The sequence below is a fragment of the Podarcis cretensis genome, assembly GCF_951804945.1.
Source record: "Podarcis cretensis genome assembly, chromosome: 3".
In the NCBI taxonomy this organism is placed as follows: domain Eukaryota; kingdom Metazoa; phylum Chordata; class Lepidosauria; order Squamata; family Lacertidae; genus Podarcis; species Podarcis cretensis.
The window spans coordinates 66,415,243-66,427,986 of NC_137172.1; the positions used below are offsets into that span (position 1 = coordinate 66,415,243).

The window sequence follows — 12,744 nt, forward strand, 5'->3', positions numbered from 1 at the left end:
ATGTACCAGTACTAAATACAGTTAATTACAATGCATCTACAGCTAAACCATGCAGAAACAACTGTCTAAACTAGCGGGATTTATTTTGGTCACATAAAAGCAAGATTGATTGGTACCTCAGTTGATTGGTAGCCTTAACTAACTGCAAGTCGACCTTTTTCTAATTTATTGGTTTATTAATCTGCAAACAGAAATAGCTCACGAGTACTGAGATATCAAATTTTAAGAAAAGTAGAAACATGGATTATACTTCCCCTCCCCTAAATTCCCCTGTATTATAGGGGTGCTCTTATGTCTGTACTTTACAGCTGTACATTCCTGCCACATTTCACCATTAATATTTTATTTAAGAGAGCAAAGAATGGACAGAAGTTTAAAATGCTGAACATGCAGACCTGCATAACCTCAGTGAAATTCAGTGAAGCTTCCTCCCATGTCACGTTGCTGATATGCCTCTGTTTAATTGCCAGGAGGTGCCAGATTTAGCTTGTAAAAGCACCAGATTAAATTTGCTTCTTAAATAAATATTGAATTTGCACTACAGAGAGATCGCTATCTGTCCCCGCATGCCTGTGGAAAGAGTATTAACCAATATAAATATCACAATTTTTATTGAATTCTTTTAATATCCAACAAAACGTTGTGCGTAATACAACCAGATGAAAGAAACAAATGCTCAAGTGTACACATAACACAATTAAAGAAAATGAGGCAAGTGGCCTTGAGCAGTAGTGCAGGAAGCAAAATCATGTTATAGTATTGTTAAACCCAGGCACCTCTTTACAAGGTTACATGGCCTAGTTTGTGCTGATATTACGTACCTTTGCACTAAGCGTAGTTTAATTAGCCGATTTTATGAGCTACGTCTACTGTGATATTCTCTGTGACCGGAAGATCTTTTAAAAGAGAGACTTGGCCCTTGATAAGTCTTTGCAGTTGTTGGTGTTAACAGCTGCCTTTACTGTTCATTCCATTAGAACTCCCAATTTGTGTGCATGGCACAGCTTTCTGTTTAGGTTGCAGATCTTTGCAGACTTTACATGTCCCCCCAATTCTTGGGAAACTGAGAAGTTTGGGAAACTGCTGCAAGTTGGAGACAAAATTGTTTACCCCTGGTGCCTTATCTTCATAACCTGCTAATAAAGACAGGGAAATGGAAATTTCCTCAGAATAAATTGAAAGAGGAGGAGGGTACTTATGTTAATGCTCAAAACTTGGGAAGGGAGGAAGTACACAAAGACATATTTCTAATACATTATGGTTACAGAAAGTAAAAGCACTCAGCGTTGAAAGTTTTTTTAAAAAGTTTAAAATACGAATGGGTCATAGACTGCAGCTGGCTTGGACAAGAATTTGTGTTGTGCATCACCAGCAACCTCACAGCATCGTTAGGCGTTCTGGGACCACATCACTGGCACAGACAATAGCTAACTGCTACTTGACAAAGAATCATAGTGTCTCAGCAGCAGCAACATGTGGTGTGTTAGGGCAAAGATGTTTACAGGCTTGTTCCATGTATGTTTACTTGGAAGCAACTCCCTATGAGTTCAGTGCACTGTGCCTAAAAATGTAGCCATAGATCCATTCTGAAAGGTGCACTAACCTCAGTTGTATTTTTTAATGGTAATAAAGCACATTCTGTCTTATAAGACACATTTCATCCTTGCTTTTCAAGCACACTTTAAAGAGTTAATGAATCCACCAATGAGAAAAAGTTCTTGAATATGTTTCAGCATTCCTGTTACTCTCTTCTTAGTAAATTGTATGCAATTGCTTGGTTCAGCACTGAACATTTTTTTCACTTGGAGAGAGTTTCAGTTAAAAACTATGTTTTAAATTTGAGAGTAATGAACAATCATGCTTTTATCTTCCCAATATTCTCAAATAAATCTGTTCAGTATCTGCGGGCAGGAGTTTGTAATTCTGAAAGTGGCAAATATTTACTGATTCTCTTTAGATGTCATTCTAATCCTTCCTGAGTCCCACTGTGCCATCAGCATGTGGTTAGGTGGTTCCTCCTTTACCATTTTCAATTCTGTCTCTTTCAGCAGTCCCTAATGACAGCCCAGCTGGATCAAGCTGCTTTTGCATACTCCGACATGTAAAAACTTTGCTTTGTTCAGCCTTAGCTGTGGAATCTTTTCAGATTCCTCTTAAATGAAAGACAGCTTTTGCATATTTATTTTTAAAATGCCCAATCTGTATCCTGTTTTAGTTTATAGAATTGTATTGTGTTCAAAGGTTTTCTACAACAAAGGCTTGTATTGTTTGTACATCGTGTCTGTATTGCATATCTATTGTAAATTATATACATTTGATTCTATGTTCTTCTTTCCTCCCTCAAGTTTTTTTTTCTTATTCACTGTAGGATGCTTAGTAGCAGAGGATAGCTTTTGGTATGCAGTTAAGACAATGAATACTTCCATGGTATCAAAGATGTAAATCCTTTCAGTGTTGTACAGTACATGTTCAAAGAAGAGCTATGGCAAGACAACGTTCTATTAAGGCTGAAATCCTAACTCCCACTTACTTGGAAGTTCAGTCCCACAGAATCCAATAGGACTTACTTCTGAGTAGACATGGTAAGGACTGTGCTGTACCATGTCTATGATTTCCTTACTTCACTTACACAGGTGTATATCCTCCAGGAGCTCAGGTAACAGGAAAGATAATTTTAAAAAGTTTGTAACACTTAATGACAATGATCACATTGAGGTATGCCCGGTGGGCAGCAGGCCAATTTAGGCTGCAAGTCTCAATGAACTTTTTGAGGCTCACTTTTGAATAACGGATAGGACTGTTCCGCCAGCCCATGGTTTTGACTGTTAATGCCTGCTTCACTGCAATTGCTGTGTTTGGCTCTGACAAGTTGTGTTACCTGCCTCAAGCTTGTTCTTACTTTTTACATAAATAGGCAAATACATATTTATTTTACTTTTTTTAAAAAAATCCATATCTCACAGGAGTGAAAGGAAGCTCTGTGTGTGTGTGTGTGTGTGTGTGTGTACACACACACACACACACATCCAGTACTGTGCGATCCAGTTAAGTCTAAGGGCAGGTTCATATCTAATCCCTTTTCATTTTCTATATGAATATTCATTTGATAGGGACAGGATGGGGTGGGGGGCGGGAATTGCACCATTAGCAACTGCCACTCCTGTGATCCTGCCGCCTGAGGCAATTGCCTCAGCTTGCCTCATGGGTGGGCAGGACCTGGCCCCAGCCACTATGGCCAATTTTCAGGGACGATGGGAGTTGAGGCCCAACAATAAATTGGGAGCCACCTCCTATTACACATGTCTTATGGTAAGCAAAATAAAAAAAACAACCCATCGTTCAGCTGGTTGTATAGGAGCAAATTGTCCCAGCTGCTGTTTGTGTCTTGATTCACAAATGATGCACTCTGCTCCAAGACAGAGAGGTTGTACAAGAGCAAATTCAGGAAATCCCAGACCTATTCTCAAATAACCATAATTGCAGTAGGCATCTTTTAACCCTGCCAAAAGTGTAATGGATGACCACTAGCAAGTAACTCTGAATCTATTTTTAATGTCAGGGCTTGGTCTGCGTAGCAACAAGGAGGGAATGAAAGAGATTTTGCAGGAGGTTTGACTAGATGACCCTCTCAATCTCTCCCAACTCTACCGGCTATGATTCCATGAATGCCTTTTTCTCATAGCTACCTGAAGTGACCTGCCAAGTGAAGACCCTTTTTCCTAAAGAGAGGGAGAACAACAAAGGATAGTAACAATGGCTTGCATAATTACACACAGCACATTCCTATCAAAACCCAAACTAAATTCCGCAGAATAAGGTAGTGGATTAGATGCGCCTCTGGCCTCACCCTGTAGGGCTCATCTTATGTTCTTAAAATGTGCCCCCAAAGTTCCTTTGTTGCAGCAACTTCTTTGAGGAACTCCAAGTTTTAGTTTGGCTCCTCTCGTTTATAAACGATTCTTTACAAATGTCCGAACCTAGCAAGTCAGTGAGCTGAGTGCACCTGACTCAGCACAGTAGCGGGATCAATCCTGGTTTCCATGTAGCGAGCAAGAAACGTCCCGCTAAAGCGGCGAGGAAACGCCGAAATGGCCATGCGTGCCAATCATAGATAGGCTTGTACCACGGCGTCCTGAGATCCCTGCGCTGAGAGAAGGAAACCTGCGAGCAAGGGGTTAAGAAGCGTTGCACAGAAGACACAATCAGTTGGGAAGGAGGAGGTGGAGGAAACTAAAGGGAGAAAAAAGAAAAGGCAAAGCGACGCTCCCGGCTGGGGTGGGGAAAGGCCGGCGTAAAATCCCTCCGCGCGAAGAATATATGAGCGTAAACATGTGGCTGACTCATGAAAAGGTCGTCCGAGAGCAAGACTCGCTTGGAAAAAAGGCGGCCGGGGTACTCGGCCCAGGCTGCGAGGATATCATTGGAGGCGGTCTGGACAGAGGCTGGTCCTCCCCTCGCCCGCGACGCTCAGTGCGAAGCGCAGCCTCGCCTCCGAGGGGGCGGGCCCGCGGCCAGCTAATACGCCCCGCGGCCGGGCGAGGCAGGAACTTCGCCGGCGCTGCGCTCAGTCCAGGAACAACGATGCCCTCGCCCGCATCATGAGCCGCTGGTCTGCTTCCCAGGGGGTGGTGCTCACAGCCTATCACCCCAGCAGCGCCGATGCCGAGGCGCCGGGAAGCAGCGCCAAGGAGGCGGCGGGCGCGTCCCCCGTAAGGTAAGGAAGGGGCGCCCGCGGCAACTGCGCGGGTGGTGCTCGGGGAGGACAAGGGAGGGTTGCCTGCCTGCCTGCCTGCCTGCCTGCCTTCTTACCTGTTGACGTAGGCAGGGTGGCTGGAGCCAGGTACAAAAGGCTGCCTCTCTCGAAGGGCTGCGTCAGGCCATGTGACCAAAGTTTAAAGGACGGTCAGGAGGAATGCCAGCAGCTCCACCACCCTGGGGCGCGGCCGCCGAGCGTGCAACAGGTGGAAAGCAAAGGCTAATGCCGGCTGGGGTTTGTAAACCGCTTGGAGGGCTTGTTTTGCTTTGTTCTGAACGAGCAAGCGGCGTATAAATTTTGTGGGGGGGGGGAGAGGAGGAATAAGATAGTGTACTAAATACTGGAGGGTAGCGCACCCAAAGCAAAAGTCCTGAAGTTCAGCCAGCGGCACCTGCATGTTCGATTTCTGGAGGAGAAATAACATCGTCTTGCCCTTACACTCCGATCCTAAGCATATTTTCCTCTAAATGTGTCCTGCCGATTTTGAGTTTACTTCGATGTAGGCATTATTTATTTCTTATTTAGCATGATTAGTATGCTACTTGACGAAACATTAACTATCTAAGAGGTTTACCTAGAATTAGTCTTCTTTGAATTTTTCTTATAAATGTAGTTATAAAAAATTATGTGTGAAAAGGGATTTTCCTTCCAAGTAACTACAAGGATCCAACAATGAATGGAAGGTGTTGGTGGGGGAAAAGCTGAGCTACCTTATGGCAGAGGGAGGCACTAGCTTTCTGTTCTCTTTTGGGACTGCCTATGGAAAAAAGAAGGGACGCGGGTGGCGCTGTGGGTAAAAGCCTCAGCGCCTAGGGCTTGCCGATCGGAAGGTCGGCGGTTCGAATCCCCGCGGCGGGGTGTGCTCCCGCTGCTCGGTCCCAGCGCCTGCCAACCTAGCAGTTCAAAAGCACCCCGGGTGCAAGTAGATAAATAGGGACCGCTTACCAGCGGGAAGGTAAACGGCGTTTCCGTGTGCTGCGCTGGCTCGCCAGATGCAGCTTTGTCACGCTGGCCACGTGACCCGGAAGTGTCTCCGGACAGCGCTGGCCCCCGGCCTCTTGAGTGAGATGGGCGCACCAACCCCAGAGTCTGTCAAGACTGGCCCGTACGGGCAGGGGTACCTTTACCTTTACCTTTACCTTTATGGAAAAAAGAAACAGCATTTTGTATTGTTAAAAAGAACAACACACACATTTAAACCGCTTTCAATAATTATTTGTAAGAATAGCAAGAGTAAATTATTAGGCTATTTTACAAGTACAAATATCCCCTTTCCCATTGCTTGCCGTGGTGCAAACAGTATTTCCTGCAATGTGCACTTTGGTTCCCCATCACCATCATTTCCCTCCAATGAGCTCGATACATTTTTATTACTCTGAGGTCTGTGTCAAAATACTGACTGCATAAACTAGAGGCCATCACAGACAAGAAAGCTTGCTTGAAAATAAAATGAATACTCTTGGAGTGGAGTCTTTTGCTCCTGAAGGCACCTATGTGGGGTTTGGGAGGAAAGACAAGTGTGAAGTAGAACAATTTCAACAGGATTGGGGCATATTCAGCCGCCGTTCACTGTGTCCTGATATGGGTGTGTTTCAAGGAAAGCGTGTTTTCTTACAATATCAGGTTTTAGTTTTGTAATAATGATTCTTATTCCAGGGTGGGGGACCTCAGTACTGAAGAGGGTCTATTTGTCTGACCCTCAGGACTCTTCCTGGGCCGTGACCTGCCTCAGGCTACATTCCTCACTGGTACTCCTCTGCACTCTACTCAGTTCCTTCTGCCTCCCTAGAATGTGTCTTCAAACTGATTTAATACCTCTTCCTAGAGTCTCTCTCTCTCTCTCTCTCTCTCTCTCTCTCTCTCTCTCTGTGTGTGTGTGTGTGTGTGTGTGTGTAGAAATGCCTGGCTTTTGTGTGGCTGGAATGGCAATAGTAATAGTATTAATACAAATAAATGGTGTGACTGTACTTGGAATCCTGTGTACATGTCTGGTCACCTCACATCAAAAAGGATATTAGAGCTGGAAAAGGTGTGTAAAAGAACAACCAAAATGATTAACGGATTGGAAGAACTGCCCTATGAGGAAAAGTTACTACTTTTTAGTTTAGAGAAAAGGCAAGTAGGGGGAGGGGTTATGATAGAGCGATACAGAATTATACATGTACAGAGATAAAGTGTACAGAGAAATGTTTTTCTCCCAGCCTCTCAGTACTAGAACCTGGGGCAGTGCAAAGAAGCTGAATGTTGGAAGTTGCATGACAGATACAAGGAAGTACTTTTTCACCTGGCTTAAATGGCTTTACAAGAGAATTAGACAAATTCATGGAGAATAAAGTTCTCAGCGGCTGCTAACCACAATGGCTATGTTCTGCTTCCACTGTTGGAGCCAGTATGCGTCTGAATACTAGGTGCTGAGAATCACAGGTGGGAAGAGTGTTGTGCTCAGAGCCTGCTTTGGGTCTTCCCATAGGCATCTCATTGGCCACTGTGAGAACAGAGTGCTGGACCAGATAGGCCTTTGGCCTGATCCAGCAGGCTCCTTTTACTTTTGCCTGTACTCCTTGCATGCAAATAAGTAAACCCAGATTTATTAAGGCAAGAACCTTTATTACACGAACCAAAAAGTCACAAAGCAGTGTGCCAGCTTTTGAATCCCCCTTGATCAGGACGCAGGTGCGCTGTGGGTTAAACCACAGAGCCTTGGGCTTGCCAATCAGAAGGTCGGCAGTTCAAATCCCTATGACGGGGTGAGCTCCCGTTGCTCGGTCCCTGCTCCTGCCAACCTAGCAGTTCGAAAGCATGTCAAAGTGCAAGTAGAGAAATAGGTACCGCTCCGACGGGAAGGTAAACGGCGTTTCCGTGCGCTGCTCTGGTTCGCCAGAAGCAGCTTAGTCATGCTGGCCACATGACCCGGAAGCTGTACGCCGGCTCCCTCGGCCTATAGAGCAAGATGAGTGCACAACCCCAGAGTTGTCCACGACTGGTCCTAATGGTCATGGGTATCTTTACCTTTACCTAATCAGGCTAGTTGTTAAAAAACAACAACACCGGGGGAGGGGGGAGACCAGCCTGCTGGTGGTAATCAAGCCACCTACACCTGCAACCTGTGAGTTTTAAGATGGATCACGGCAGGATCTGGTGGACATTCAAATGAGGCCCCTTCAGGTGCTTTTGGGTTTCATGTTGCATCCATGCCTCTTGAGAAGAAACTTATAGTGGTGGAGTCCCTGTCTCTGCAGATATAGTGACCAGCTATTGCTACAGCTGTCGCCGCAAATAATCTTGATGAGATCAGCGCCTGTGTTGCTAAATTGAAATTTGGAGTTGAGCATCTGAATCCCATGAGCCTGCCAGCATTGTTACATTGTCACTAAGCACTCCTTCTCTGCGATGGGAAGGAAGTCACTTCCTCTTCAGCGGCTGCTTTTTCTAATCCTCCCCCACACCAGATGTGCTTAATAAGGCTTCATTCCAAGGAAGCATTTGAGCGCTTAGTTTTACATCGCTTTCCTCACGAGCCCAAAGTTATGTCCAGATGCAACATGAGGTTATTTTGATGTGACATGAAGAAATGTTGTTAGGCTGTTTGAATACTTAGCATACACTTTTTTTGATAATTTGCTTGGGTTTTATTGTGCGAAGCAAGATGCAAGGGTTTCATGGTCGTCCCCCCCTCCAGAAGCCCAGCTGGGTTTTCTGTTGCTTTAATATGGTTAATCAGGTTCTAATCCCATTCATAAAACTTGAGCAATGGAAAATGAAAATGGGACTTGTGTGTATGGAATCTGTTACGCTAGCAACTGTAAACTTAAGTGTCGTCCAATTAGAATTCCAATATAGGAAAAACAGCTGTGTACTGCAGCGTAATAGAGTTCTGCAGATACTCTGGAAAAGTGCAATCTGAGATCAGAGTTGTATGTTTTTCCCTATTTGGGAATGGCACCTCCAGGAAGTGATTTGGAGTGGGAAAATGACACAGGGTTATCCCTTTTCATCTGGTACCCCCCTCTACCCTTGTATTTGCCCTAAAAATAATAAAAAACCCATTGGGAGTTCCAATCATAGATCTCTTGCTGCCACATTTCGTTTGGTATGGCTGTTTCACATTGCCATGTGGGATAGTGCTAGCTACTTGGTCTCCAGGAGAAGAAGTGAAACAGATTTGGTGAGAATGAATCATGTGTCTTATCTGATATGTCAGAAGTTACAGTGATACTTAGACCTGCAGTAAAGCGATGAGATTAAAAATGTGCCAACAAGTGTTGCTCATTGATAAAGTAGCAATGCGATATGTATAGAATTACATCTTCACTTGTAAAGAAATGTTTTTTTGCTGCTATACTGTTGTATATGTCCTTTTAGGATAAAAAGAATGATAGCTGATGGTTCTGAAATGCTTTTGAATTCCACGTGATTATTCTGAAGTAAATGGTTATATTGGTACATTATGATACGAGCTGCCCTTTTGCTGTGCAGCTGGATTTGTAAGAGCTATGTGTGCTCTGACAAATGATGGTTTGTCATGGTTTTATTCCCAGGACAAAAGTACATGTGATGCATGTGATTATCTGTAGTCAGGGGACTTATTTCTGACTAAACATGTCTCTTGCATAGGGGACGCAAAAGTTTGTGGAGCACAACTAGCCAGAGGATTATCGTGGTGGGCCAGGAGAAGCATTTTTTCCTACCTATTCATATATGAAAATGCTACATTGGCTTTTCTAGTCTCTGTTGGGGTCCTTAAAGGATATGTTGTTGGTTCTATGCTCTTTCCATGTTGTCCATGGGTGACCTCATCAAATCAAATGCCTTACAGTGTCACCTAAATGCAGATAATGCCCAGCTTCCTCTACCCCAGAACTGCTTCTCCAGAACTCGGGTCTGACATCTCCAGCTGCCTCTCTGTTATTTCTGTTTGGATGCTCTCTCTTTTTTTGTGCCCAAGACTAGACTTCTTGTCAACCTTCTTGTGCTGTCTGGCCCCCACCGCTGGCACCAAGGAACTGAAAAAGGTTTGGGCTGAAAAAGGTTCACCATCCCTTTTTTACCTTCAAGGAAAATTCAGGCAGAATAAACAGAAAGAACTAGAGGATATGATATAATTGACCTCTTATGATCTTAGATAACAGACCTCTTAGGATCTGTTCTGAGGGGAAACGTTTTAATAGTATTTTTGAGATGAATAGATTTAGTATGAAAGGTTTTATGGTAGCCTTTTCTAATAGAAATTTTATGCGGAAAATTTTTCTCAATAATGTCAAGGCCAATGGCTAGTGCAATATTTAATGATGCTAAGAAACTATTATGCTGCAAGCTTGTTCCCATTTATTTATAAAAGATTTCTTACCCACTTTTCAGCATAAGGTCTCAGAGTGCATTACAACCATATAATCACATAACATTAAAATCCAATAAAGCAACTGAAAACAAACCAAAGAATGCGTATCAAACAATAGAGGTGGGTCACAAAAAACAAAATACCTTAACTATCAAAGGTCTAGGGTAAAGAGTTGTGACTTCAGCAACTGACATAAACTATGAAGATTAATATTGATGTCACCTCCATTGGAATGGATTTCTGCATTTTGGAAGCTGCCACAAAGAATGCAGTGCTCTGTGCTTCCAGGGGTGGTTAAACTGCCACCTTAACACCTCAGAGAGTCTATAGGGTAGGAGGCAGTCCTTCAGATATTTGGGACCTACATCGTTTAGGGGTTAAACACCAATGTGAGCATGTTTAGTTGGGCCTGGAAACTTACTTAAGAGTAAGCCCCCTTGATCTCTGCAGGACTTTTATCTGAGATGTGCATAGTATTGCACTCTTGTAATGCTGCGTGAGAAGGGACAGTGTGTGTGAAGATACAACGAGTAACCTGTTGGCCTTGCGCGCTTGAACTCTGTTCATTTGATAGCCAAATTATGCTAAGCAACCTTTTAACAATAGAAGCTGGAGCCAATAGGATAATGGCATGGACAAAAACTGCTGTCTAGGCTGTCTTAACACAGAGACAGATGCTATGAAAATGAAGGGCTGAATTTCTGAACTGTTGACATTTGAATGATCACCAAGCTACTGAATCCTTGATGAAACATTTTCTTGTTTCAAGAACTTCTGTTCAAACTTCTGGACAGTCTTCTCTCATTGACAATTTGTAAATTTTCCCTCAGGTTGTTGGTGTATTTTTAACATGTGCACTATGTTTTTCACTCACTCACTCACTCACCTAAAGCTAAAGCTTTCACTACCTAAATTTGCCAACAGTTTGCAGCCTCCTGCTATAATCAGTTGTAGATAAAAAAAATTCTTGTCTTATACCTGGCTGTGCTTTTGAACATGAGTGTATTGTAAGATGGAGCCTGGTGTCAGAAGGCACAGGTGTACATTTCCAGTGTAGCCTGGTGTTCAGCTCTGAATTGCCAGTGTTCTCCAAACCTTAGATTTCAGTTGGTTTTACGCCACTCCTGCCCTCCAATTTTGTAGCAGAAAAATAATGCCAGCTAGATAAGTCTTTTACTTCCACTGTATCCAAAATTATTTCTGCCCAGCTGTTGATGCATCATCTTAAAATACATTGTTCCCAACTACTGAAAAAAACAATTGTTTGGTGTAATAAATCTGTTGTGTAACGGCACACAACTGGTTTTATCATAAACATACCTTGGTATTGTTACTCAAAATAAATGTATTTGATTTTTTTCCTTTTAAGGCATTGTTCAGATCAGGTTTTCCTGTTTCCTTTTAAATTAACAATAGCTTCCTCATCTACAGGAAATAAGGTGGATTTTGTTACAAGCATCTGTCCCACAGATCCCACAGATAAATAAACACATGTTCATAAAATATGAAGTGGAGGAAGAGGCTATAATTTTTTTAAAAATAAAAATTATAGCCTCTTCCTTCACTTCAAATTTTAATGATTTAAGCAAAATGCATTAGGTGAGGTTGATTTACACCACAGGAGAAAGATTGTATGGAACTTGATATAAGCCCTGTGCTCCATGTTCTTAAAAGTGTGTATGCTGAACTTGTGTAAGAGCAAAGGTGGTTTTAGGGTAGTGTGACTGGTTTGGCAGGACTGGGTACCAGTGCCAGTGGGACCCACAACAGTGATGTAGAAAGGAGCTTGATAGGTAAGGGAGCGCTGAATTTTAGCATTACACAGGCCACTGCTGAAATTTGAGAGCCGCTGGTAAGAGCAAGATCTTGGCTTGATCAATGCACTCTCCAATATATGCGACCTCAAAATGCATTTTGTGTAAAAGTTTCTGCCACTGTTGGCCTAAAACAAAGATTTCACCTTCAAAAGCCAAGAGTAAATATGTGTAAATTTCTGGTTACCTCATCTCCCAAAAGGATATTGTAGAGTTGGAAAAGGTTCTGAAAAGAGTAACCAAAATGATCAAGGGGCTGGAGCAACTGCACCACGACAAAAGGTTGCAACATTTCAGCCTTTTTAGTTTAGAAAATTGTATGTGGTGTGCAGGAAGTGGATAGAGAGAAGATTTTCTTGCTCATAATTCTAGAAACGAGACATTCTGTTGAAGCTGAATATTGAAAGTTTCAGGATGGAGAAAAGAGAGTGGTACACAGCACATAATTAAAGTTTTGGAATTTGCTACCAAAAGATATAGCGATGGCTGCTAATGTGGATGGCATTAAAAGGGGTTTAGACAAATTAATTGACAATAAGTCTTTTCTTAGGTTTACAAGAAGAGGGTAAAGATTGCATCCTTGATGCGTCATAACCAATTAGTGTAGGAATCAACACATCATTGCAATTCGATATTGGAGCATGTGTCCTGTGGCAGATGGGTTCCTCCATATACCCTTTTATGAATGCATTGGTAGATCTTCAGTGGAAAAGTGCAGCAGAAATGAGAATTTTCAGACAGATTTGGAAGTAGGTGATGGCTTTGGCCAACTATTGACGCCTTTGACATCTTGGGATGCTTCAGTTCTTAAACCCTGAACATTGTAAGCTCAGTAA

The 12,744-nt window shown here is 43.0% G+C and overlaps 1 protein-coding gene across 4 annotated transcripts in view; it reads left to right on the top strand.

Moving 5' to 3' along the window:
* The window catches only part of ARHGAP18 (Rho GTPase activating protein 18), a 65,649-nt gene that overhangs the window by 14,000 nt on the left and 38,905 nt on the right, over positions 1-12,744 (top strand). The window contains exon 1 of one of the 4 annotated variants that reach the window (XM_079970784.1): positions 4,522-4,714. The exons of 2 other annotated variants lie outside the window; for them this stretch is intronic. In XM_079970784.1, the coding sequence (XP_079826910.1) occupies positions 4,599-4,714 (116 nt within the window). In that variant the 5' untranslated portion in view covers positions 4,522-4,598. Of the gene's footprint in view, positions 1-4,521; positions 4,715-12,744 lie in introns of those variants that run through there. One more of the 4 variants, XM_079970783.1, reaches the window with a different exon arrangement.